We start from the raw sequence: 27160 nt of genomic DNA, 5'->3' as shown, positions 1-27160 counted from the left end.
AGTTTATGTGAGCACAGACTATCCAGAAATACTGAGTTTTTAAGTCTGTGTGGCTACTTTGCATGTCTATATTTGCAAAGGATGCGAAGAATAAAACCATGTTTTAAATGTCTATTTAGGATTCTCCTCAGTGTAAAAATTATAAAAAGTACAGTTCTGGCTGGCATACTGAAATGCCAAAGACTAAATCATTTCTGAGCAGCTGTTTAAATTCTACATTTGTATAATCACCTCTGTTACTTCTAAGTGTCTATACACAACTGTGTTTTAGCGTTGATTCAGCTTTGCTGTCAGAGCCAAATAAAGTCACTTACTAACAAGAGTGTCTGCCAAAACTGGCTCTATAGTGGAAGGAAAGAAAGAGCTGTTACGTATTCTAGACAGCAGTCTGGCACGGATGCTCAAATGAAAGGGAGGTAGAGGGAAGCAAAAGGTCAGGCTCATTAAATGTCAGCAAAGAGCATCTTAATAATTGAATCACTCAGACAAAGAACCACATAATTTAGCTTTGAGAGCTCTGAGGAGCCACTTGCAGTTACACTTGTAGTTTTATAGTCACTCAAAACTGCAGATATAATTTTAAGATCGGCTGTTGTACAGAACATCAACCTCAAAAGACCTAACGTCCAAAAATAATTGCATAAGATATACTGCACAGTATATTGTTTACCAATGAAGACATTTTTTGGAGGGCAACCAGTTTTGTTGTTTTTACCTGCTGCACTGCCATCAAAACCTGTCAAGATTCATCCATCTCGATGCAAATTTAAAACAGATGGGTTCGTGTCAAAAATGTAAAGATAAAAATCTTGGGCTGTTTCTGTTTCCATGATATAAGATAGCCACAGTTGAAGCTGAGTTGAGGGCTGATCGAGAGGTGATGTAAGCCCTGAGGGAAAGCAGAAATCCACAGCTCCTCCCACCGCACAGAGTGAGAAGTTCAGCTGTAGACCTCATCATAAAGAGTTCACTTAAACTAGGATTACACTCTGAATAGCATTATGCAAGAAAAATAGTCGTTATGCAGAAATCTAAACAAAATGTTCATATAATAAGAAATGTTGAATTTCTGACACTTAGAAACCTTTGATATGCATGTAGCAGATAACTAAATACAGTTGTTCCTGAATGTGAAGAACTTGTCTTTGTGCTCCTAAATAAAGAATTTAAAGATAAAAACTTTTCATCATTAATCCACCCAGAACCACAAAAAAGAAATGCTGCAGATTTAGAGAATCTTGCTATTAGACCCAATAACTGACATACTGTAGAAACAATGGGTAACACTTTACAATAAGGTACATACAAATGTAGGTAGTTACTGAGGAACGAATGAGGAATGAATGGTTAGTTAATGATAGGTTACTGATTGACTGTGATTCAAGCACGTATGATTAGTTACTGGTAAACAGACTGGTAGCTACTGATAGATGAATGAGTAACGAATGGTTAGTTAATGATTATCTACTGATTGACTGATTCAAGCACTAATGATTAGTTACTGGTAAACAGAATGGTAGGCTACTGTTATATGAATCAGTAGTTAATCATTAGCTAACCATTCACTACTCATTCATTTAACAATAGCTACCAGTCTGTAAACCAGAAACTAATCATTAGTGCTTGAATCAGTCAATCAGTAACTAATCATTAGCTAACCATTCACTACTCATTCATTTAACAGTAGCTACCAGTCTGTTTACCAGTAACTAATCATTAGTGCTTGAATCACAGTCAATCAGTAACTAACCAGTCGTTACTCACATTCCTCATTGGTTCCTCAGTAACTACATTTTTGTGTACCTTATTGTAAAGTGTTACCAAACAGTGACAAAGTAAAGCCTAAATGTAAATGTTCCATAATGCATGTTAAGACCTTATCTGATCATATACTGTAAATGCATACTGTGTGCGGACCATTGTGTTTGACCAGTATCAAGAGGCGTCATAAAAATAACAGGATGTTTTGCTGTTGAGGAATCTCTTGTTTCATCACTGTTTATTAGCATCAACAAGCAGAGATTACTCACAGACACCTATACAGATCCAGGCTTCATTTCACTGGAAATTGCGTTGGAAGTGTATGTGTTAGTTAATAGTTTTGACTTCAAGTACTGACTCATGAATGAACAGTATAGAAGTTAACCTTGTCTTATGGGCTAGACTTGCTATGTCTTGGTTTTGAGGGAACTGAGTTCTGTAACTGTAGTGAACCACCTTTATGATTTTCACACCAGAAATGTCACATAATGGAATTCTCTCATCAGTCATCGGCCGCCTGTGTCAAAATACATTCACAAATCTCTGCTATAAGATGCAGTTGTTTAAGAGGCCCATTCTTCTTCTATCAATATACAGTATCTCGAAAACTACAACGTTTATTGTCACAATCATTTGTCTCTGAAAGGGAATTGGGGGGCAATAAACATAAATACAATTTCTTAATAGCAATTGAAGGAGACACAAATAATGTGTGTAGTTGTGGAACTCCACTCCATTAAACGTATTGTTGCTCAATATTCTGTGGAGTAATTCTCAAATATCCCCCATATTTAACTATAGCTTCATAATTACAACACAGGGAAGTAGTCAAAATGATATCCATCACTATAGCTTCATTCCCAAACAATTCCTAATTGTTGCCTACACGACTAAAAGTGGAAGATTGCTTAACTCAGCTTTACTCTTGACGTATATCCTCTACAAATTCCTTGATCCAAAAGCCCCTGGCGATACCTTTTTATGTTGCTCTAAATACAGCTAAGAGGCCGTAAGATGGGTGATCAGTGACTAGCTAGACCTACTCATGAGAACACAGGGCATCACAAAGCTGTGCCTCGGAGGGGATTAAACCAGCCATCTGTACTTCGGAGTTTCAGATTATGACAGATTGTGAACTGTTAACAAGTATGCATTAAGAGCGTGGGGTGCAATCAGCTGTGCTACAGCAGGGGCTAGTAAGAAATCAAATCCATTGCAAACCTTAAACAGCGTTTTCCTTGTTTCCTTATACACTTCCTTCTGTCTCTCTTTAATATTTTCTCCCTTTCTCTCTTTACTTTTACTCTGGTCTGTTGGTTATTCCTGTCAGTAGCTGCCTGAGCCTCACTGGAGCTTGTACCAACTCCTTCCTTTGTGACATTCATAGCATTACAATTGAGCCATCAATCTGTCAAGCCTTACTCCTGCTAAGCCACGAGCTGTGGGACGCACAAGAGAGGGACAAGTTTACCTCTGTTTCTGTTTTGCTTCTCTGTAATTAGGGCCTAACAACTGCAATAAATCTCAGACATGTGAAATAGATATGCTTTTAGTTGCCAGGTGAGGCAAGTCATTCATCGTCATTTTTCACACTCATTTTCCCATCCACTGCTGGGTATTTTTTTGCTGATTACTGACTTGGTGATAGCTGTTGGCTTCTCATTCTGTTGGATTTTCATTATTATTATTTTAACCCTGCTACCTCTCATACCACACACACTCCTCTGCTGTTTCTCAAATCTTCTCTTTTCTTTCTCTTTGTATTTGATTCCCCGTTTTCTCCCTCCCTGGGTAATGTCAGACTGAGCTCCTGTAAGGAGGAGATAAAGCCCCCCAGCAGGGCAGGACCAGCGCTGTCACCCTCTGACTTCCTGGACAAGCTCATGGGGAAAACATCAGGATATGATGCCCGCATCAGACCCAACTTCAAAGGTACTATATATGACCATCACAGTAGTCCTCAAGAAAATAAAACAAAATAAAGACCAGTTGATCTGTGCTGTGAAAGCTAAACAGCTGACCATTCTCATGTGTATGTGCTGTATCCTATTCCAACCCGAAACTATGATCCGATACAGAGATTTCTAGCTTCTCAGTATAAATATTGCATCAGCTTGTCCAGTTTTGTTGTTCGTGTTGTTTTGTTTCACACACAGTGGTGTAGTTTAGTTTTATTATAATTATAGTGGGTATAGTGTGGTGTTGACTTAATTAAGAGACATACTATTTTACCATACCACACAAGCACCTTGCATCCCTGTCTCCACAATTATGTTTTGAAGGAAACATAATTGCCGTCTGGAGTAGGTTTACTGGTAATGTTTTTTTTTCTAGGACAGGTGCTACATTTTTGTACCACACGCATAGGGAGTGAGTCCTTTGTGTGTTAACTTTGGCAGGGGTTTTCACAGTTTGACACTGTGGGCCCCCTCCTTAGACATAATCGAGACAACTACAGCAGTGACATGTGTTCTCCTTAGAGAAAAAAAAATAATTCAAAAACCAAAAAAAGGGAATTCTTTTTTATTTTATATATTTTGGTTTCATGATGTCGCTCCCTAGTTTTGCATTGCCAAGTCAGTTTGCAGGCAAACTAATTAGCTGCTCAGTTGCAGCACATTAAACAGCATGTTAATAATACGTTAATTAAAAAAGGTGACATTATTCTTGAAAAAAAAAAAAAAAAAAACACTAATGGGATTTTAGCTGGACTTTAAAAATATGACCAAGAGTTATGAGGAGCGTCTCTTTTCTATAATTCCTAAGTGGATTTATGGATGTTTATGCGTGATGGATAATGATATTCTCGGAAGTGTAATTAATCTATAATTATGTGTATCATATCTGTGTTTAGATTTGACTGAGTTATGACTCAGAGACGGAGACATTTTTTTGACGCAAATTCAAAGCAATCAGGCGCCAAGGGGTTTAAAGTACCATCATTGCATCTATGAGCTGTGTGTCACAGCTGCTGATGCTCCAAATGCTGACAGTGTTGATAAGCAGGCAAATAAATGAGCCAAACAAAAAAAAAAAAACTAACTTCCTGTTTGTAGAACACTGGCCCTTGTCCCTTTTACCTCACGCAGCAGCTTTGCCTCACATCTCTCCCTCCGGATGCACACCTCACAATTTGAAAATCTCTGTTTAGGCAACAGAAGCACTTTGGTTAAGGTTAGGAAAAGATCATGGTTTTAGTTAACTGTTAAGAAGTACATACATCTTTTGTCATAAGTAGGCCATGCAGCAAGTGCTAATTCCCGGATATTGTAGGGGAAAAACAAACTAAATAAGTTGTGAGTGAAAATTTAGCAAATAAGTTATGACGCTATACATCATTAGGTTAATAAAAATGCAATTCACTAATTTGCTGTTGCAATGTAGTAACATATAAACGTAATTGCAAAAGTCAGGATTGGACACTGACGATATTCTCAGACACCAAAATGTGGGGAGACCGGGCAGATGCATCTCTGTGACCTTCCTTGCTCTTGGTTTTAACAATCCCAACGTTATCTCCGGAATTTATTCTTAAAACATGTTTTGAGGTTGGTTTCAGTAAATTTGATTTATTTTAACCCAATTACACTTAAAGAAAGGCTTGTGAAAAATACTTTCTCCTAGTGTCTTTAAAGAGCAGGCTCTTCAACAGCAGAACTAGAGCTTGCATGACTGTGTTGCTGTAACATTTTCATTGGATGAAACTTAATGAAGAAACTGCCTTGAATCTTGAAAAAAGCCACAGTATATAATAGTTTGTTTTATCTGGTGTTATCTCATTAATCCCATCTGAGGGGAAAGATGTGTAAATGCAGTCTGGTTTTTTTTTCTTTCCTCAGGCCCAGCTGTGAATGTCACCTGTAATATTTTCATCAACAGCTTTGGGTCCATCACAGAAACTACAATGGTAAGAAGACCTACACATATGTTCGAGAGACATATGCGTATTCTGAAAAACAGTATTTAAAATCTCACTGTAGTTTATTTGTTTCTAAACATAATTATGGATTATGGTTTGTATTGGTTTAGTTGTACTAGTCTTAAAACACTAATCCACTCAGTGCTGAAGCTGTTCCCTCATTTCTGTTTCCTGGAGCTTAACAGTGCAACCTTCAGAGACCAATGGGTCACTGACATGCTGATAATGAACTGTCCACTCTGCAATTAAAATGAAAAATTTAGAAAATGGATGAAAAGGGATATAGAAGAGAGGACGAGGGGTTCGGGGAGAAATGGCTGTCCTCAAGTCTGCATTTATGGTGTTATAGCTGCTGGGTCAGCACAATGCAGCAGTGAACTGTTTAAAGGTATCTAAGGGGGCCCAGAGGGTCAGACCTCCAGTCAGAACAGCCCAGAGAACGACAACACTAATGATATCATTGTGTTCGCTGGTGAAGCATGCTTTTCATTCTGATAAATGAAGTGAACAAGCAAGAAAAAGGAACAATATGCAATGCCCAAAGATGAATTTTGAATTAATTGCACAAATTAGAATTCTATTGAATTACTCATGTATGCTGGCTGCAGGCAGGAGTGATTATGTTCAGTACTTGTCCTTGGCATGGTTCGCATTACTAACCCTCAGCTCACCAGCAGCACATGGCTGCAACAATTGAACAATCAGTATTCAATCAGTTACTTTAGCAAAATCTGATGAATATTGTGAGGCAGGGGCATTTCAACAAGAGTGATGTCTTTATTATTTGGAACCACTAAGGTTACATTAAAATGATGGATCATCTGTAATAACATTAAGTGCGTGCACTGGTCATTATAATTTAATTTGTAAAAGTTAAATACTGTAGTACTTATATTTACAGAAGCATTTTTAAAGCACATTAAATTGCCTTTTTTTAACTTACAATCAACATTTTAGCGGTTTTAAATCCTCCATTGTGAACAGCACACCCCACATCAGAGTGAAGTCATGTCCTTGTCAGTAAGGAATTGAAGCACAATGGACACATGTAGCCTACATAATGGTCAATTTCTTTGTCATGTGGATTATATCATTGCATATGAAACAAAGTGCCCCGACGACTAGCGTCATAAGCTAATTAGTGGTTTGCGCTAAAACTGGTCACATTCGATTAGCATGAAAACATATCCCAGAGAACGGTTGACTCGGTACCCATGTGTTATTAACCTCTAGGTTCATTTTGCGCCGGATTTCTCCTTTAAGACTTTAAAGTTATATTCCATCCAAGACTGTTCAAAGTTCAAAGTTCAAAGTTTTATCATGGTTTCATCTTCTATAGAGTAAAACAGCTTAACATCTTAAATTTATTATCAGTTAGAAAGGACTCCAGAAACTTCTCAAATCACTACTGCAGAATGATCCACTTCTAAGATTTCCATTTGTACTGCAACCTTCACTGCTGGTTTATTTTCCATTAACTACCCTGAGTTCTTCCACAGGACTACAGGCTCAATGTATTTCTACGGCAAAATTGGAACGACCCTCGCTTGGCGTACAGCGAATACCCAGACGACTCCCTTGATCTGGATCCATCCATGTTGGACTCTATCTGGAAACCTGATTTATTCTTTGCAAACGAGAAAGGAGCCAATTTCCACGAGGTCACCACTGATAACAAGCTACTACGGATTTTCCAAGATGGCAGCGTTCTATACAGCATTAGGTAACTACAGATATTAATCCCAAACCTTTCCCAGTTATTGATTGGAGCCGTTGAGTACCGTTGTGGCCAGTTGAAGATCCTAATCGAGATGAGGCTTCATTCAACTGCTTCGTTATAATATGATTGTTGTTGTCTTACTTTAAGAGGCTGCAGGTAAATAAGTTGGTTTATTTTTTAATATAAAATTCTTTAAAATTTACGTTTGAAAATGAGCAGCCTTTTTTAATAAAATAAATTTTTTAATACATAAATTTGTAGGTGGTTTGTTTGATTTTAAAGAGGTCTATTTGGGAACATTTCTGCCATTTAAAGTTAGGAAAACTAGTGCAACTCATGTCTGGTCTAAGCAGGAAGATTGCAAACAAATCCCACTCAAACATGAGTTCTCTGCCCACATAGGCGCACTGCAGGTCACCATAATATTTATTTTGGTGGTGGGTGCAGGCGTGGACAAAATGCACGGAAACGTCAAATGGAATATGTGCTACTTTAAAGTCTGTTTGGTTACAACACTCTACACCAGATGGGTAATTTGCAAATGGCTTATTTAAACTATAGCATAGGAGGAGACAACATATTTTAAGTCCTTGCTTGCGTGTCAAAGGAGTTCCAATTTTACAACTTTAAACAGATTTTTCTTGGATGTTTAACCAAACTAGCATGTGCACTAAAGATGTGCAAACATTTACTTGAGCAAGTCTTTGCACATGGATCAAACACTTTTGTGTGCACTAAATACAACAATTAATCCAAAGTCAGGAATCAATCACTTGGATATGTGTAGTTTGTTCTTCAGCTGGTGAAAAATATATTGTGTCATCATAACAGCAGAAAATGGGTGCCTGTGTGTATAGTCTTCTGCTGGCGGCTCTTGTCTCGCCTCTGGGCGATGCATTACAGCAGGTAATTACACAGTTTTCCTCCAGCCAGACTCTCAAGTAGCTCTCTCACTCTCTCTCTCGAGGATTTTTTGAAGGCTTAATGCATCAACACCACAACAAATAAAAGTAGGGATGCTTACACCAATTACTTTCCCATTATTGTGGTGCGACGACTAATCAAATGGTAGAGTAACTCAATACGTTTTCCAATGTACTCTTTTTAAAAAGGAAAAACTGTTTTGTTTTTTAATTTGTCCAATTTTATTCAATTGCACACATAGGCTACTCCTGACTCCCGTTTCATACTTTGCAAAACAAAGCATGATTTATTTCACTGTCACACTCTTGTAATCTGTTAACCTATTTTGTGTGTTTTCCTTGAGCCCTTTTGTGTCTTTTGACATCCCCTATTGCTCCTCTTCTCTCTTCCAATCTGTTTTTCTGTCTCAGGCTGACTCTTGTCCTGTCCTGCCCTATGGACTTGAAGAATTTTCCAATGGACATTCAGACCTGTACAATGCAGCTTGAAAGCTGTGAGTCTTCTTCTTTTCTACGTCTTCCTCTTGTCTCACTTACCTCTTTGTTTCTCATTTTTTCCTGATTTCTACCTTTTGCCTGGCTTGTAAAGTGCCTAATCTTGCTATATTCCAAGAAATAGGAACTTTCGTGACTCTACATGCGTTTCATTATTAGGGTTATATTCTGTGTCCATGTGGAGAATGGTTCCTTATGTCTCATGTTCCCCAAAACCAATAATACGGAGAATGGATTAAACACAGTTTGTCTGCTTTGATGTAAGGCACAAAGATTAGCATGTCAAGCTTACTAGCCTACCTACTAAATGGTAGCTCTTACTACATTAAATCGACAAGCACATCCATTCTGTATTATTTACCCACTGTGGAAGCCAGTCGGATGCTAGAAACATATTGGCTAATTGTCGCAGTCAAAGACTTTATTCTTAACGTTAACAGTGAAACATAGCCCATTTAATATTTAAGACACCTTTACAATGTTCTAGTTTTGAAGTCAGTTTGAGTCAGCTGTAAACATTAAGTCATCCAAAGACAGTGTTTTCAACCAATTTACGAAGCAAACGTTAGCCATCTACAACTGACTGTTTGGACAAAATTAACACCTGCTATGTACAACTGACTGTGTTTGGACAAAATCAACACTTGCTGGCGTTTAATGAGAAGCCTGCGTTTATCTACCACTGTCTGACATCAAGGATTCATGGTTTTGAAAATTACTAAGAATTAAAAAAAATATGCCCCCATTTTTATTGTAAACTGCATGTAACAGAAATTTACTGTACATTTATTTAAACTGGAGTTTTCAAGAAATGTATGTTGAAATGTTGAAGCCTTTTAAAATGTTATTACATTGATAAAATGTAAGAAAAGAATACTATTCTCCCCTTTTAGTCTATACTTGCCTTTAGCAGAGATATCATCTGCCCTTATGAAACCAATTTCAAGGATATAAATAATAAAACTTTAATTTTGTGTCCCTTTTATTATACAGTATGTGACCCACCCCCTAGACATGACCTAATTTCCTGTCATAGGGACAAAAGAATTTAAGTGTAGCAAAAGGAAGGAAACCGAAGGAGCACTTGTACCAAGTCACTGCATCTTTTCAGAAGCATCTCTCACAAATGAATAAGTCAAGCTGAATGCTGGTATCTCTACCTGCGTCTTTATCTGATTTAACAAGTGAAAGAGGTATTGGTTTGTATAGACCTAGTTACTCCCTCTTTGTACAGGAGGCAGCATGATTTATTTCTACAAATTAACACAGGGACAAAAAAAAAAAAATCCAATATATTTAGCGCAGAACATACATGAGCCAGCATGAAAACTAAAATATAAAGACCGTTTAGGAGTGTAAGGGAGAGGAATCAGAGAAACAGATTTGCGCTTAAAGCAGCAGTATGTGTATGCGTTTGGGTAACTGTATCACATCATACTGCCATTACAGGAGCGTAATCATTTGTGATTACAGGTGAGGATACTTGGCCTTGTGTTGACAAGTGCTAGTACACCACCCAAGGGTGTGATCACCTTGGCTAGAGCTTGATGTTAAGAGGACATTATAGGTTTTACTGCCACTACTGGAGCTGTGAAACATGAAGCAATAGAGAGGCGGGTGGGAAAAAAAGGAGGTTATCTTTGGGGTTTGAGAGAGCCAAGGCCAATATTCTTTTCTGGCCTTTCATGCCACGGGCTTAAATAGATATATAAATAGAACCAACAATGTGATTCTGCCTTATTCTGACACATCAAAGTCCCATATGTGCAGCTTATACCACTTTGCTTTGCCTTGAGCCATTTGGGTCCATCGACCTCAAATCCACTTTGTAACTTACACCATGAGTGAAAAGCAAGACCAAAGCATAACCATGGCTGCATTAAGATAGGGGCTTTCATTAGCTTTTTGACATGAAAAAGAAGACGGCTTGTGACTAACAGTCATTAGTCTACCATGCTGAGATATTTCAGACATTCTGCCTCATAAATTACATTTTTCATTGCACCTTAAACATTGTCACTTATGTTTTAACGCCTCTGAGCTGTAGCTGGCGGAAGAAAAGACCATTTAATTATCTTAGGAAGGCATTGGATTGTATTCCCCTTGCTTATCACAGCAGGATGTGTGAATGACAGTGAGTTATCTTCATGAACAAGATAAGTGTGTTTTAGTTGTTGTTTTCCAGGCGTGTGGGCAGGATAGAGGATAACATCTTGAATAATTGATGTCTTTGTTACTCGGGCCCTAAAGATCAGTATTATTCAGATGTGCAAGACATTTTTCGTCGATGTTGCATGTGGCATGCATTTTTAATATACTTCACTATCAGATAGCTGTGAGAAGGAGTGCTTTGCATTCAAAAAGAGCAACCGTGTGTGGATGCAAAATCTTTTTTGACTTACACAGTGATTTACTAAACTGTGTATTTACTTGCATAAATAAGTATATGCCATGCCATTATGTTGCATTATTGCATACTCTAATCAGCTCAGTATATGTCAGCACATACAGCATCTCCCACTGTCAGATATGCTCCTCATGTCCCCCCTTTATTCTGTAACCTTTAAGCAACCACAGCAACATGACTGGAGCTGTAGTGGGTGACCTTTACTGTGACAAACATGATGGCAGAGGGTAGCTGGTAGCTGGACAGATGGGCAAAAGCAACGTTATATTACCACAATCTTCCAAGTTTCATTCCCTCTCTCTCTGGGTCTCATTATTAGCCAAGATTTTGGAGGTTCCTCAGGCGCAGGTGTAATACTATGGTAACAAGATCTCAGTTAGAGTTGTGGTGTAGGAAAGAAATTAGGTTAAGATGGAGGAGGAAGAAGGGGATGAGAATCACAGCAATAGAGGAAAGAATAAGAATATTTAACAGCTACTGCAGTGGTGCACTCAATCATATGCAATATTTAGAACTATACAGCAATTCTCACCAGCATGTTATTACAGTCTGAGCAGTAACATTTTAAGCAGTTTATAAAGATTTGACATGTATGAGAGATTGTATATTAGAGATTATAAATAAGACTAAAGAGCATCTAATCCCCCTGTTAGAGTTGAAAAATGTAAAAATGAAAAAATTGAAAAAATGTATGCCATGGTAAAATAATGAGACGCATAATCTTACCAAGGTATAACAAAATGTCTTCAATTATGTGCAAGATGCATGAAAAAATGAATTCATTAGACTTTTCAATATAATCTAAGCTAAAGCAAAAACGATGACACATTTCTTACAATTTTTCCCTTATTGAAATATCTTCTCTTTATGCTCTCTGTTCTCTTTTCACAGTTGGTTACACCATGAATGACTTGATCTTTGAGTGGCTGTCTGAAAACCCCGTTCAGGTGGCTGATGATCTCACCCTCCCACAGTTTGTGCTAAAAGAGGAGAAGGATTTGGGCTACTGCACTAAGTATTACAACACAGGTACATAATGAATTCCATACATGGTGTTTCGAGAAACCAGGGACCCCACGCTGAAAATCCAAATTGTAATTGAATGTGCAGCTTATTTCTTCTCCATAGGCATGTAAAATGGGTTAGATATGCTAAAGAGATTCAACAACTACAACAACTTGAACACTCTACACTGTTGTTTCTTGTTGGAATTTTACCTATAACTTCCTGTATTATTAAAAGAACAGCTCAACCAAAATGTAATTTTACTACATCTTTATCAAATATCTTTATCATCTTCTATTTTGCCATGCCAACAGTGTAATAAAAAAACTATGCTGTCAGACAGTTGAATGTACTATGTCATGTGCCTGCAGGTAAATTCACCTGCATTGAAGTGAAGTTCCACCTGGAACGTCAAATGGGCTACTACTTGATCCAGATGTACATCCCCTCCCTCCTCATAGTCATCCTTTCCTGGGTGTCTTTCTGGATAAACATGGACGCTGCACCAGCCAGAGTGGGTCTGGGCATCACCACTGTACTGACGATGACCACGCAGAGCTCTGGTTCAAGGGCCTCTCTGCCCAAGGTGAGTATAGTGACCAAGGTGTATGAGGGCTTCTACATAGTGGAAGGTGGATTCTTTGTTGCAGGGGGAGTATTTATTGAGAAAACTGATCAACAAGAGGTCAAAGATGCAGGGGATGAATTGCCATCAGGGCCACAACATTTTGCATCCCTGCTTTTTCCCCATCAATTTAGTGGGGTTGTGGTTTTAAAGGCATACTATGTTAACTTTTCCCGCTTCAGTCCCCCTACAGGTTGTCTCATTGGAACTACAGCCGCGCAAGCTGTAGTTCCAATGAGACAACCTGTAGGGGGACTGAAGAGCGAAAAGTGACATAGTATGCCTTTAAACCTGATGTTGGGCTATTTAAGATATGTCTTGCTTACTGTATTTCTGAAACTCTGGAAATGGAGCACAACGAAAATAAACGTTCTCTGCTAGAGAAATTGAAATATTGGTCACAGAAAACATAATTGTAATCATATGCAGTTGTTCCTCCAATAAGCAGTATGTGTGAGAGGAAATAGGCATTACATAATCAGCTCAACAAAAAGGTCAGTGACTAAATCCAATAAACCCATTATGGCCTGAGTTTGAAACTTGTTCTGACATTTTGCTCTGACATATTACCCCAAAAGTGATACATGATTTAAAAATGACATTACCTTTTGTACCCGATATATCCTGACAAGCTGACAAGGCCAAACCAAAAGCTCCATGAAACAAGTGTGACAGTCGACATCACCGGTATACCTTTTGCAGTCCACAGTAATCACTCCTCTAAAGTTGGATAAAAGAGGCTTTTGGAGGGAGCTTTGGAAAAGGACGACCTATTACAGCATATTTAGTCATGAAATGCTGACTTTGTATGAGGCAGTTCCTGATTTAGGACAAAACTTGAGATTAACGAGGGAGCAGACAAACAAGGGCCAGGTGGGGTGAGGACACTGGCATGTGAAAGACATGCAGGGCACACAGATCCCCAGGGAGAATGTTAGGAAGCAGGGAGTGAGAGGTATACAATCATGACGGTAAATAACTTTTTTCTGGTTGGCTAAAATTGTTTTAGAATACTTTTACAATAGATGACCGGCCAACAGTTTAACCGAAGTTCTAAATCAGTGCACATTAGATTGCTGGCAACCATAGCAATAGCACTTCAGCCTAGTGCTACATTACCAGTTAACTCTTACTGATGGTTATAGTTTGACTGCGTTTTGTGCAAAAAATTTTTTAGCTTTACTTAAAAAGGGGGGGGGGGACTTTATGGCTTGTGACCCCTAAAATAAAGACATGAGCAAAGGTTCTGGCCATAGTGTGGATGTGAGTCATTCCTTTTTAGATTGTTTCATTCAAAATAGTTTTTAGAAGCCTGAAAAGGTCAAAGTATCCATTATTTGACAAGAAAAAAGACAAATTGTCTTAAAACAAGTTAGAAAATCTGCAGGTACAGCGACAGTTTCAATCTGTTGCCTATAGAAATCAACTTATTTCCGAAACAGAAGAAGGCAGGTTGCTGCTCTAAAATCAAGAAAAAATATTTTAAAAATACTTGAAACAAAGAGATTTACATAGGAAAATATTCCCACTGCACTTGCAGTTTTTTTACCTGCTTTTTAAGGAGGTTATATTTTAGGTTACAGGAAAAAAAACACCAAAAACGTGACAGTGAATATAATTAGGTTCTAGGAGTATACTTAGATCCTTGGTCATCCAGCTACTATGTTTTCCAGTGGCTATTTCCTCTGTTCCTGAACACTAATGGTTACCAAAAATTAAGTAACTGCCTGAATTATAAAAGAGAAAGTGTTTTTTTTTTTAAAGTGCCCATATATATATGGGATTTGGGGTGTTATTTTGTCTCTGGTGCTTCCACACGCATACAAACTTGGAGAAAAAAAAACATCCATGCTGTTTTGAGTGAGATACGGGTTTCTGAATGTGTCCTGCCTTACTGATGATACACACACACACACACACCGGCCTGGGCTCCGCTCAAGTCTAGAGCTGTAACCTTTCTCATGACTAGGTGTCAACTGCCCACATCCCACTGACTCATTACAATTCTAGACCATTCCAAAGATGTGTCATTACGTGCCAGAGTTGAGGAATGTGTAGATTGTGAAGAACCTTCAGATTTGTTAGCCTCATTGATTGGCTGTTGATGACTCTGTGACCTTGTCTGTTTTCCAGGTGTCCTATGTGAAGGCCATTGACATTTGGATGGCGGTGTGCCTTTTGTTTGTGTTTGCTGCCCTGCTGGAGTATGCAGCAGTTAACTTTGTCTCAAGGCAACACAAGGAGTTCATCAGGCTGAGGAAAAAGCAGCGACAGCAAAGAATAGTAAGTGTAACACACACACACACACACACACACACACACACACACACACACACACACACACACAATCTTCGTGAGGACCCATCATTGACAAAATGCATTCCCTAGCCCCTTACCCTAAACTTAACCATCACAACTAAATGCCTAACCTTAACCCTCACCCTAACCATAACCTAATTCTAACCCTAAAACCAAGTCTTAACCATCAAACAGCCCTTTAGAGTTGTGGGGTCCAGCATTTTGGCCCCACAAAGCTGTCCAGACCCCACAAGTATACTGTATTCCCGGTTTTTGGACCCCACAAATATAGTTAAACAAGAACACACAAACTCCAGTCCTTGTCAGCCTCTATAACATTGATTTGTGCCTCTTGTTATTGTGGGATGCTGTATATTCAGGAACTGACAACATCAACACGCTACAGCTGGCTGTCATATTACATGAGGCAGATCCACTCATTTTAGTTCAGCTCATTTCCATGGTGAGCACTGACCTGTGAAGAGCCTTTGTGATCCTTTCTCTCAGTCACTAAATTTGACACAGAGCAACAGCCTATCCTACCAACCCTGTGGCAGTGGGATACCATGCATTCACACAGAAACACTAATACAATTCTTTATTCTGACCTGTTGTGGTCAGTATGAGACACTTTGACGGCATTTTCTGCTGCTTTCATATAACATTTAAGTTATCCATGACATATTCATTTGGATGAGTAAGGATGAGTGGATTAGAATAACTATTTTCTTTAGATATGTCTCTTCAAATACTGATATCTTTAAATACTGGTATATCTTCAAGGTGTTCTTCTGTACCATATTTTAATAAGGCATGCATTAAAGCCCCTGAAAAAAAATTGCCCTTGAAAAATGATATATGAATGTAAGAATATTTTTTGGGTTGCCATGTTGGGGGGGGTGTCATCATTTTTTACATAAAATTCACAACAGCAATCTTACTAGGTCGGACCTTGTAACAACATCTGTATCACTTTAAACATCCCTTTTTTAATCTTAGCATCATTTTTCATCCAATTATACATTCCCTAAATCAGATACATATCTTGAAAGACGATTATCAAGGCAAACAGCTTGTAAATTGACAAATAAAAGCGTTTACAGAGAGGTGAGAGACCTTGTGTGATACAGAAAGGTTTGTCTCAAGAGAAACAGACAGGACATCTTGAAAATCCCATTAAACAGCTCACTGGCTGGGTAGCTTCCCAGACTCATGGCAAAGTTCCCTGAAAAGGTAGAAGAATCCAGCAGATTTACCGGGCAGCATGCCCTTCTGCATCGATACAAGAGAGAGAAAAGGATAGTCTGTAGAGGAAAAGACTTCCCCTGTCCACATCAGTTGCACAATTACTCCCACTGAGAAGTTTGAGGTCACAAACTATCCATTTGAAAGGTATTGACGCATGACCTGATGTGTTGTTCGAGCGAGTGTACAAATCCCAGACCGACGGGGTTTAATCAATGCACCTTCAGCTTTGTGTTTTAGTTTCAAAGCCAAACACCTAGACCAACAATATCCACACAGCCTTCGAATTTACAGAAATAAAAAAATAGAGCTTCCATTTATAGTATTTACAGAAATAACTTGAACTGGCTCCTTGAAGATTATTTATTCATCTTCAAAGCCAGTTCCCTAAACTAACAACTGCAGATAATGTCCTGTATTATCGCACTCACAGTGCCTATTTCATTAAAAGCTGAGAGTGTCTGCTTGAGTTTGTTGTCTCAGATTTGATGTTAGCATCTTTAAATTACATTATTTTTGGCATGGCACGTTTCTCCTAGAGATGACCAAACTCTTATTTTACAACTAAAGATGAAAAAAGGAGCAATAACTCAATTTGTCCACCTTCCTTTCCAATTGAGGGGATTGCCAGTCAGCCTGGGAGTGTCGAGTCGTTGCGGAAAGAGAATGACATCCCTGGTAACAACTCAACCTACAGGAACCTGAATCAGCAATGCAGCGCCTGTGCCAGGGTAAAAAAATAAAAATAAATGGAACCCTATGTCAACCCTGACCTTCAAACCTAATTTGTGTCGATGCTTTCAGTCTTTCAAATTGATTGTCTTGCAACTTTTACTTCAAACCTAAATATATCCTGGCATCTCTCCCACATCCAAACCCACTTTGTGCTGATTTCACCCTGTCCCTAAAGCCCCTCTCTTTCTGACCTTCTGCCCTTTTATACTAACGTTACAAACTTGGAATTCTTGCTCTTTACCCATTCTTTCCCAGTGTGTAACCTGTTTTTAAGGCTAATTTAAATTCAACATACATTTCCTCTTCTTGTTCTCTCCTTGTCAAACTTGTAATCTCCTTTCTTCAGGACACTCAAAAAATTGTTGGTATTAACTAAAGACAGAACAATAGAATGAACTAGAAAATTGAATGGGATGTGCCTTGGTGCACATCCCAACAACACTGGCTAGGTATTAATAGCATTAGCTGTTAGAGCCTAATAATAACTGAATGTATTGGGAATAGGTGTAAAGGGCAGTGTGAACATGTTATGTGTATGAGATTCAGTGTGTGTGTGTGTGTGTGTGTGTGTGTGTGTGTGTGTGTGTGTGTGTGTGTGTGTGTGTTACATTAAAATTCCGCTAGGCTTCTTTTGTCTAGTTAAAATAAAACAAATACATCAAAGTAATAGCAGCATAGTATTACTAAAGGATAGAATAGTTGTTTTTATTTTCTTAATAATCTGACTAGTTTAAAGAAAAGAGTTCAACATTTTGGGAAACGGGTTTATTCACTTTCTTGACAATAGTTAGATGAAAAGATTGATACCACTCTCATGTATGTACGTTAAATATGTACAGCCAGCAGTGGGTTAGCTTAGCTTAGCATAAAGACTAGAAACAGTGGGAACAGCTAGCCCATCTCTATCAGAAGGTAACAAAATCTGCCTACTAGCACCTCTAATGCCAGGATCAGAAGACACCAATGCAGCCCGATTTTGACCCGTCAGACACGTCGCAGACAAACATTCAGAGTCGTGCCTGATCATGAGGGTCGGGACTGACAAATGTGTGTCTTTACTTCTTCAGAATCAGAATCAGAATAGGTTTTATTGCCAAGTACGTTTTTTAACACATACAAGGAATTTGTTTTGGTGTTGTTGGTGCACGTCACACATTCTTTAGATGGAATATTAAACAATATAAGTATAGGTACAAACAATATAAGTATAAGTATATTTACACATTTCTTGTAGTGTGACATACAGTAATCAAAGATCAGCGATCTAACGTCTAGAATGCTTCACGACCACGTCTGAAAGTCTAGCATGTCAGATTTGTAGGAAGAGAGAGTGCTCGCCCCCCAAGAGAGTGCTCTCTAGTGCATATATGTAAACATGGCAAAAAGAAGGAGAGACGCTACTGGGGTCCGTTTCAGGAAGGAGGTTTAACAAACTCTGAGTCTAACCCTGAACTATGAGTTGATTTACCCTGAGATGGGAAACAGAGTTTTCGGTTCCAGAACAGCTGATTTGAGTTGGTTCAATCAACTCAGAGTAGGTTCAGTCAGAGTTAAGCGTGTGCACCACCACTACAGTCATGCGCAGAAGTTAGCACGCTCATGCTAAAGTTGACTAAAAAGAGGAATAAAAAAATCATCTTTTGGAAATTGATCTTAATGCCTTAACTAAAAAAATGAGGAAAAATCCAATCTTTAAGGACACCAATTGTCTTTGTGAATGAATAATGTATCGTAAATAAATAAATGTTCTTCCTTAAAATACAGGGGGCATAAGTAAGTACACCCCTATGTTAAATTCCAATAGAGGCAGGCAGATTTTTATTTTTAAAGGCCAGTTATTTCATGAATCCAGGATACTATGCATCCTGATAAAGTTCCCTTGGTCTTTGGAATTAAAATAGCCCCACATCATCACATCCCCTTCACCATACCTAGAGACTGGCATGGGGTACTTTCCATGAAATCATCTCAAAATGCAAATCAAACCAGCTATTACGCTAACTGAAATAAAACCATAAGCTATAATATAGTGTATTCATTTCATATTTAATCACAAGTATAATATTACTGGTGAAAACTGGAATGGTATTACACCTAGAATTTCATTTAGGTGCAATCCTGCGGACAAACTGCTGTTTGCAAAAAACAATGCAACACAAAGAATCTGCTGGGATGTAAGAGCATGTCCACGATGGGTGACGTTGGTGATATGAATACGGATAAGGTTATGTAGGCTACATATCTGATCGACTGAAGAAAAACGATACCCCTCAAATAGGTAGTTATCTGGAAATGAAAATACATCTAGTCGGAGCCTCAATATCATCTCCCAATGTGTGTTTAACGCCCTGTAAAGTAATACAGCTTTTTTATCAACGGGATTGTCGACAAAAGGACATGCTATATTCAAGATTTTTTTTTTTATAGTGTGCCTAACACTAAATTAGTTAGTTAATAAACCAACCCTGTTTTTTTTATTCATACAGATGACAAAACTCCGCTAAAATGAGCCTGATACAGACTGAATGAATGAAAGAGCACTGTGTCAGAGGGAGGAGACTGAGAGAAACTTGAGGTTTATTGAAGAAAACCTGCTCCCGACCAGGTTAGGTTCACAGGCTCAGTTACCATAGTAACTGACTCTGAGGTTAAGTTACCTCTCTTTCTGAAACGGGCTGGAGTTACCCCTCTCTCTCTCAGGTTTAAATAACCTCCCTTCCTGAACGGAAAACCCAGAGTTTCCCTCATCTCAGGGTTAACAAACTCAGAGTTTTCACTAAACCTGCTTTCTGAAATGTGGAGCAACAAGAGACAGGAAAGATACACACAGTGCCCATATAGGTTTTTTTTTTCACGCCAGGAATCGCCCCGCTTCCCAGCATTGCACGCTAGTGGACTAGCCACTAGCAGTTATCAGTTTCTCTTCACTGACCACTGACAAGCAAAAGAAAAAACAGTCTACACCCTCCTACAACCACGATGGCTGCACCTGATTGGACGAACGCTACACGTGGGGCTGGTGGATTTCAAAACAGACCATAATGGTGGCTCGTTTAAAAAAACAAATCTTATTTTAAGAAAATGGTTCACCAAAATGTGATTCTGAAAACATTTTGTGAGAAATAGGCTACGCAGTTGCTGAATCTGTATTTATTTCAGACCGACAACGGTCAGTTGAAAAGATTTTGAGAGGCCGCCCCTCCTCCAAAGCGGCAACCTATGAACTTGCGCGTGATCTTGACGACAGCATGCGATAATCTGTCTGGGGGCTGGTTGGTGTCAATACTTGTAGTGTTGCTACTCTTCCTTCCAAACACAGCAAGACTTTATGGCACTATGTCCGTCTAGTCTGACATAGGGACTGTCGTGAAAAATTGTGTAGTCTGTTCCCGGCATACAGATCCCCAAGTAAAGGCTTACGTTATTGTCTGATCTGTACAAAATCCAAAGGGTAATATTTTTATTTGTTACCTTGGGACAGAGTCAGGCTAGAGGCTAGCGGTTTCCCTATTTTCAGTCTTTATGCTAAGCTAAACTATTACATATTTAGCGAACAGACAACTCTCGGCAAGAAAGCGAATAAGCACATTTCCCAACATGTCAAAATATTCCTATAGTTTTTACAATTCTTTTAGCATTATTAGCTGTAGAATCCAGAAAAGAAAAACTCAGATCGTCACTATCACTTTCTGAAAACAGCCACCTCCACAGTAACTTTATCACATTGTGCTCCGTTGAGAATAATCAGTCTCAACTGATCTTATGCCAACAAATCATGTAGCTGCTGCTGAAAGCACAGACGATGAGCACCTATTATCTTTAGAGAAACGCACCATTAGACTTTAGCACCATTTTATACAGTCTATGTTTAGCACATGATGTACTGTATCGTTTAGGACAGAGTAGAAATGGATAATTAGGCTATGCTAGAAGAGCTACAACTCCCTATCCCCCTGTTGTATGGTGCAATTTGTCATTGGGGTCACAGATAGTCAGTAACCATAAAATTACTCACAACCAGGCAATTGTAAGGAGGAGGTTTATAGTAAATGAGGTTTGTGGCAAAGTATTTAGCTTAACAGTGAAGGTGCAAGCAAAGGGCAGTTAGCAGGGATCAGAGGAAGTTTTTAAAGGACTAAATGAATATGATGTGCGGTAACAGACAGGTGGAGACAGGTGTGGAATACATTAGTAGCATTGGACCTTTGTGTCTCACAGCCAAGTCTGTCCAGCACTGAGATGTGGAGTTCGGCAGAGTACCAGAGAGCTGCCAGGGTCAGCAAGAGAAACAGGGGGACGCAGAGATCAGAGCTGTTCAGGGCACTTCACACTGACTACTAATCATCCAATTTAGATCCCACATCTTCACTTTCCCCTGCTAAAGTGAATCTCTCAAAGTGTCAGAGGGCTGTCAGAGTTAAGCTGCAGATCTATTAATATTCTCTTCAGAGGGCGGGAACAGTGTCTCATTCACTGTAAAAAGTGCCCCACCATTCATCAAAGCATAATGCCAAGTGCAAATTTTTTTTTTTTTGCCGGGGTTGAGATCATGACTTTTTATTAATAGGCATTTTGAAAGGTCTATCATTCTGCAACTAAAGGAGAGATGGAGGTTAATTTTTTGATTAACTTTTAAAATAATTTATTTTCTTCCTTCTAATGATGATGCCCTCTGATTCCCTTCATCGTGTCATAGACACTTCAAAAAAGTTTATCTGAGACTAGTGCCTGTAGTCAGTTTGTGGCTCCAATGTATTACCATTACAAAACCCCAGAAGGTCAATAACACTTACGGTATACTGAAGGTATTTGAGACTCTCAACGACTCTAACCACTTGTTGCACGACAAAAGATTTTTAACCCAAGTTTCCAAAATTGCGATGTCGTTGCTTAATTTATACAAAATTAACCAAAAACGTTTTTTTCTGTATACAAATAAATGTGATATTTTCTTGTATTAAACCAAAACAGCAAGGACATGTGTCATTTCACAACTTGAGAAACGGATCCAAAATGTTTTTTTATCCAGATGGTTAGAAGAATCTTTGCATCGTTGGACGATCATGTGGGTTTTTCCAATCATCGCTAGGCTTTTTTTTTTTCTTCAGAAAAATGAATGCTTACCTCTGTGACATGAATGTACTGTAATGGTAACACATGAGAGGCACAATCAGAATAGGATTCATTGCTAAGTAAGTCCTTCTGTAATTCTGATACAATCTGGGCTTGTATTTAGCTTTCACACAACCACTGACAACTTCTTTACTGCATTTAAAAAGCTTTATCTCAGAATTGTGATGCTTTTTTTCTGCTCTCACTCTTTTGCACTCTGCTACCCTTTTGTGCTGCGACACCCCACACGCATTTGGGAATCAGCCACTGAGAGGAAATGTAAAAAACTGTTAGCTAATTCTTGTTGACAGCGAGAGGCCAATCTGTTTTCCCTATGCTTGACTCCACAGGAAGAGGAATTGGTGAGGGAGAGCCGTGGCTTTTACTTCCGGGGTTATGGACTGGGTCACTGCCTGCAGACCAAGGATGGTACCGCTGTGGAGGGAGCCACTGTGTTCACTACCCCGCCTCCTCCGCCTCCTCCTCCTCCTCCAGTTACCTTTTACGACGGAGGGGTACTCCACAAGCGTTTTGTGGATCGGGCAAAGCGCATTGACACCATATCCAGAGCAGTCTTTCCCTTGAGCTTCCTCATATTCAACATCTTCTACTGGATCACCTATAAAGTGCTGCGACACGAGGACATCCATCAAAATTTGTAGAACGCTCTCTGCCGACCCAAGTTGCTACATTTTAAGTTTTTTTTCTCAGAACCGAAACTGCCTGTCAGATCTACAGTACATTACAATGAGGAAATGTGTCAAGAGGCTTATCTGCTTCTTAAAACCATTGCTAAAAAACTGTGTGCTCAGGTGTGTCTTCAGGATCTCAGACGAAGAGCCGAAAGACAAGGATAAGCTGTGTGGATTCAGGCTAGTGTTGTTTGTAATTTGCCAACTCATTTCGGTCGTGGTTTGATTCGTCTGGATTACAACAGAGACAAAACACTGCTGGTACTTGTGGGTTCATGACCTTTGTTTGAAATGATTAGAGTTCAGAGAATACAATGTTGATCCTGCTTGGATGAGACATACCGACTTGAATTTTGACACTACGCATCTTTGAATGAATGTTTTTGAAAATTCTAAAGATTTAAGTTTTTTTTACACCTTAAGATTATCTAATGGTACCAATGGGCGCGGGGTAAGGAATGGGTCTTTGATATTTATTCAATAAATGGTGATCATTCAATTAAGATTATATATATATCAGTGTATAAAGTGTATATTAAAGAAGCTGTTCATTAAACTGCACAAAGCACAAATATGTATTTCATTTTGTCTAAATTTAAATAAATTGTTATTCTGCCAGGAAACCAGAAATGATTTCTTCCTCTTTAAGCTGAAGATTCGGGTGATTACTTTTAAAAAAGGATGCAGGGGTCGTTGAATTCAGTCACAGAAAAACTGCATCACTACGTTTCTATTTCAGTCCTTAAATAGACCCCATCAGCTCCAAATCCCAAGAGGGAAGGGAAAAACCTTTAACCGAAGGTGAAAATCAAACTCAACAATAAAGTAAATTATAAATTCTGCAGATGCAAAATAAGTTATCACTTCACATCAGTGGTTCTGGGTCTTTGTAAAGCTCTTTTATGATGGCTGTAATTGTTAGCGTTGAAACTAAACTTGCCATTTCCTTCCTGGTCTCAGGAGTGGCTTAAAAAGGTATGGAAATGCAGGGCTGCTTTGCCAGCGAGGGAGGACGAATGGGTATTTTTTTTTAATGGGAAATCAGAGGGTTGTTTTATCAACTAATGAGTTTGAAAAGGACTTGGTGTTCCACTGCTAATGACAATGAATTCAGAGAGGCAGCTGGAGCCTACTGTCTTTTGTCTGCAATCCTAATCAACTCCTCTGTATTGTATGGTTCCCCAGGTAATGAGAAAGTGTGTGTGAGTGCGATTTCAAGCATGCCTTTGTTTCTACTTCATCAATATAACATTAGAGAGAGGATAGAGATATTTTTAAACGTATCCAGTGTTCTATATTATTTTTTTGAATCACCTATAAATCTCAATCAGCCTACAGAACTGAGATAAGGGGGTTCTGTTGCATAGTTTAAGCAGGTTGATGCCATATATGTCTTTGGAGCATAAATATAGACCTATTGATTGCCACAAATAGCCAGGGGCGCTGCCAGGAACTTTGGGCCCCATGACAAAAAATCTAATTGGGCCCCTTCTGCGCAGCTGTTGTCACCACATCTCTAAGACCTAACTGTCCTATCAAAAACTTTACATAACTCTAATTAAAGGCTTGCAACTGTCTTGCATCTTGTAGTTCAATACTAGTACTAGCACAATATTTACTGCTGGTGATTTGTACATGCATGCAAGTCTAGTATGCAGTTCACTATTTGATGCAAGATTAAAAGCAACCATAAAAAATGTGCTGAAGCCACCCTCCTCACGGGCTCCACTCTGGCCGCGCTTCACAGAGCTTCGGCCATTTGTGGAAGAGGCGCTCTCCTTTCGCTACGCCCCGTTTACTCGGGTTCAAGGCGACACAGAAGCGGGCTTCCCTTCGGTCCCCCCCCTGGAGCAGAGCCTGGCGTCCATCCTGCTTCCGAAGGCCACTTCTTTTGGCCACCGGAAGCCTACGCCTCCTTCGCCCCAGGATCAGGTATGTGCTCAGGTCACTGACCAGTCACACCAGTGTGCGGCCCAGGGTCTCACGGCACAGAACATTATAGCTTTGCTAGCCTCCGCCGTCTCCGCCATGTCCTTTACTCCGGGAACTCTTCCTCCGGAGCTAGCCACGGAGATTGGCAAAGCTATGACCACCAAGAATGGTTTACATCTGTGGATCTGAAAGACGCATACTTTCACATCCAAATCATTCCCAGACACAGGAAATTCCTGCGCTTCTTTTTCCAAGGGGCTCATTTCCAGTACAACCGACTACCGTTCAGTTACTCACTGGCCCCCGCACTTTTTCCAAGTGCATGGAGACGGCACTTCAACCGTTGCGGAAAAGAAGGCATCAGAGTACTGTTTTATTTGGACAATTTGCTCATCCTGGCTCCCTCTCGGGAAACGGCGGCGCTGCACACTGTGGCAGTTCTGCAGCACCTGCAGACACTGGGTTTCGCCATAAACTGGCAGAAAAGCTCATTGGTTCCCACACAATTGATAGTTTATCTGGGCATAGTGCTAAACTCGATTGTTATCAGGCTGTCAACGCCAAAGGCAAGACGCACTGATCTCTCTCCTGTCGCGCACCATGCCACACGCAAAGGTGTCAGCGCTGTCCATCACGCGCCTTCTGGGCATGATGTCCGTGGGCTACATGGTAGTACCCCTGGGGCTTCTCCACATGAGAAAAATCCAGAGGTGGTTCCTCCGTCAGCGCGTCGACCCCATACGCCACAAGTGGCGAATACTGACCATCCCTCCTTCTCTGCAGTCAGACCTGTCATATTGGGGGAACCCTCGGACCTTGTCAGCTGGTGACGTCATACGTGACAGTGTACACAAATGCGTCCCTCACTGGCTGGGGAGGGATGTGCGAATCACAGGTGGTGGGAGGGCAATGGCCACCTCGCCCCTCTCCCACACATAAACTGCCTGGAGCTGTCCACAGTGCTGAAGGTTTTAAAGCACTTCACCTCAGTGGTAGCGGGGAGGCATGTTGTCGTACAAACAGACAGTGTTACAGCAGCAGCGTTCATAAATCGCCAGGGCGGCGTACGTTCGGCCCGGCTATTAGAAATAGCCACGAGCCTTCTGCTGTGGGCACACAATCATCTGCTGTCCCTCAAAGCTGTTTACATCCCCGGGATACTAAACCGGGCGGCATACCTAATGTCGAGGGGAGGGCCCTCTCACAACGAGTGGAAATGGAATCCCACTATCGTTCAGAAGCTGTGGAGCAGGTTCAGGGAAGCGGAGGTGGATCTGTTCGCCTCACGAGAAAACACACAGTGCGCTCTGTGGTTTTCCTTGAGCACATGGGACAATCCATCCCTGGCCCAGAACCCTCCTATACGCTTTTCCCCCGGTCCCTCTGATCCCTCGTCTCCTGGAACGCATCCAGGAGGAGAATCTGTTGGTCATCCTGGTGGCACCGGAGCGCACGAACGCATCCTGGTTCCCGACGCTGGTCCAGCTGCTGGCGGATCCCCCCTGGCAATTGCCGTGGCGCGAGGACGCCCTGTCACAGCTGGACGGCGCGATTACCCACCCCCCGGTGATAACCCAGCGACTGTGGGGCTGGCTGCTGAACGGGAACGCTTGCAGAGGTTAGGCTTGCCTCCTACCGTGGTGCGCACTATTCAGAGCGCAAGAGCCCCCTCTACAACAGCGTGTTACACAGCGCGTTGGCCCGCTTTCCAGCGCTGGTCCACTAGAGGGAAACAGACCCTATATCGTGTCCCCTGCCTCTCATGTTGACTTATCTCCAAACATTGGTAGATAACGACTTGGCTCCGTCCACAGTCAAAGCCTACGCAACGGCCATTTCATCCTGCCACAAAGGAAATGGAGAGAGAATGGCTTTTGCGCACCTCCTAGTAAAGCGTTTTTTGAAAGGGGTCAGACGACAGAAACCCGCCGTGCGCTCTCTCACACCCCAATGGGATCTGGCCCTGGTGCTTCGAGCTCTGGGGAAGCCTCCTTTCGCGCCCTTGGCACAAGCCCCTCTCATGTTGCTTTCTCTAAAAACGGCGCTTCTCCTTGCCCTGACGTCAGCCAAGCTTCATACGAAGTAGATTTATAAAAACAATGTGAGGGCATGCACATGTCAAAAAGATTAGCTGTTGCTTGTCACTGGCACTGTTTTACCCATCGGTTAAGTCCCAATTCTAAAAATAAGCGATTTCAAAATTGAAAACCTTGGATTGGAGCAATTTTTTCCTAAAACCACTGGTAGAAAGGACCAAGAATGGTAATTACCTTAATTATAAATAAATTAAT

General features: G+C 40.2%; 1 protein-coding gene and 1 pseudogene across 1 annotated transcript in view; both read left to right on the top strand.

Moving 5' to 3' along the window:
• glra4a (glycine receptor, alpha 4a) overlaps positions 1–23399 on the top strand; it is a 31796-nt gene extending 8397 nt beyond the window's left edge. The window contains exons 6-15 of the mRNA XM_078261408.1: positions 3264–3321; positions 3563–3693; positions 5601–5668; positions 7180–7403; positions 8735–8817; positions 12117–12254; positions 12602–12816; positions 14989–15138; positions 17019–17129; positions 22596–23399. Coding sequence (XP_078117534.1) covers positions 3264–3321; positions 3563–3693; positions 5601–5668; positions 7180–7403; positions 8735–8817; positions 12117–12254; positions 12602–12816; positions 14989–15138; positions 17019–17129; positions 22596–22907 — 1490 coding nt within the window. The 3' untranslated portion in view covers positions 22908–23399. The remainder of the gene's footprint in view (positions 1–3263; positions 3322–3562; positions 3694–5600; positions 5669–7179; positions 7404–8734; positions 8818–12116; positions 12255–12601; positions 12817–14988; positions 15139–17018; positions 17130–22595) is intronic.
• A 521-nt stretch (positions 23400–23920) lies between these two features.
• On the top strand, positions 23921–26955 carry LOC144524894 (uncharacterized; annotated as a pseudogene).
• The last annotated feature ends 205 nt before the right edge of the window (positions 26956–27160 follow it).

This window comes from Sander vitreus, chromosome 10, assembly GCF_031162955.1.
Source record: "Sander vitreus isolate 19-12246 chromosome 10, sanVit1, whole genome shotgun sequence".
NCBI classification, from domain to species: domain Eukaryota; kingdom Metazoa; phylum Chordata; class Actinopteri; order Perciformes; family Percidae; genus Sander; species Sander vitreus.
Note: the sequence above shows the minus strand (reverse complement) of the source record. Positions and strands in the feature narration are given on the sequence as shown.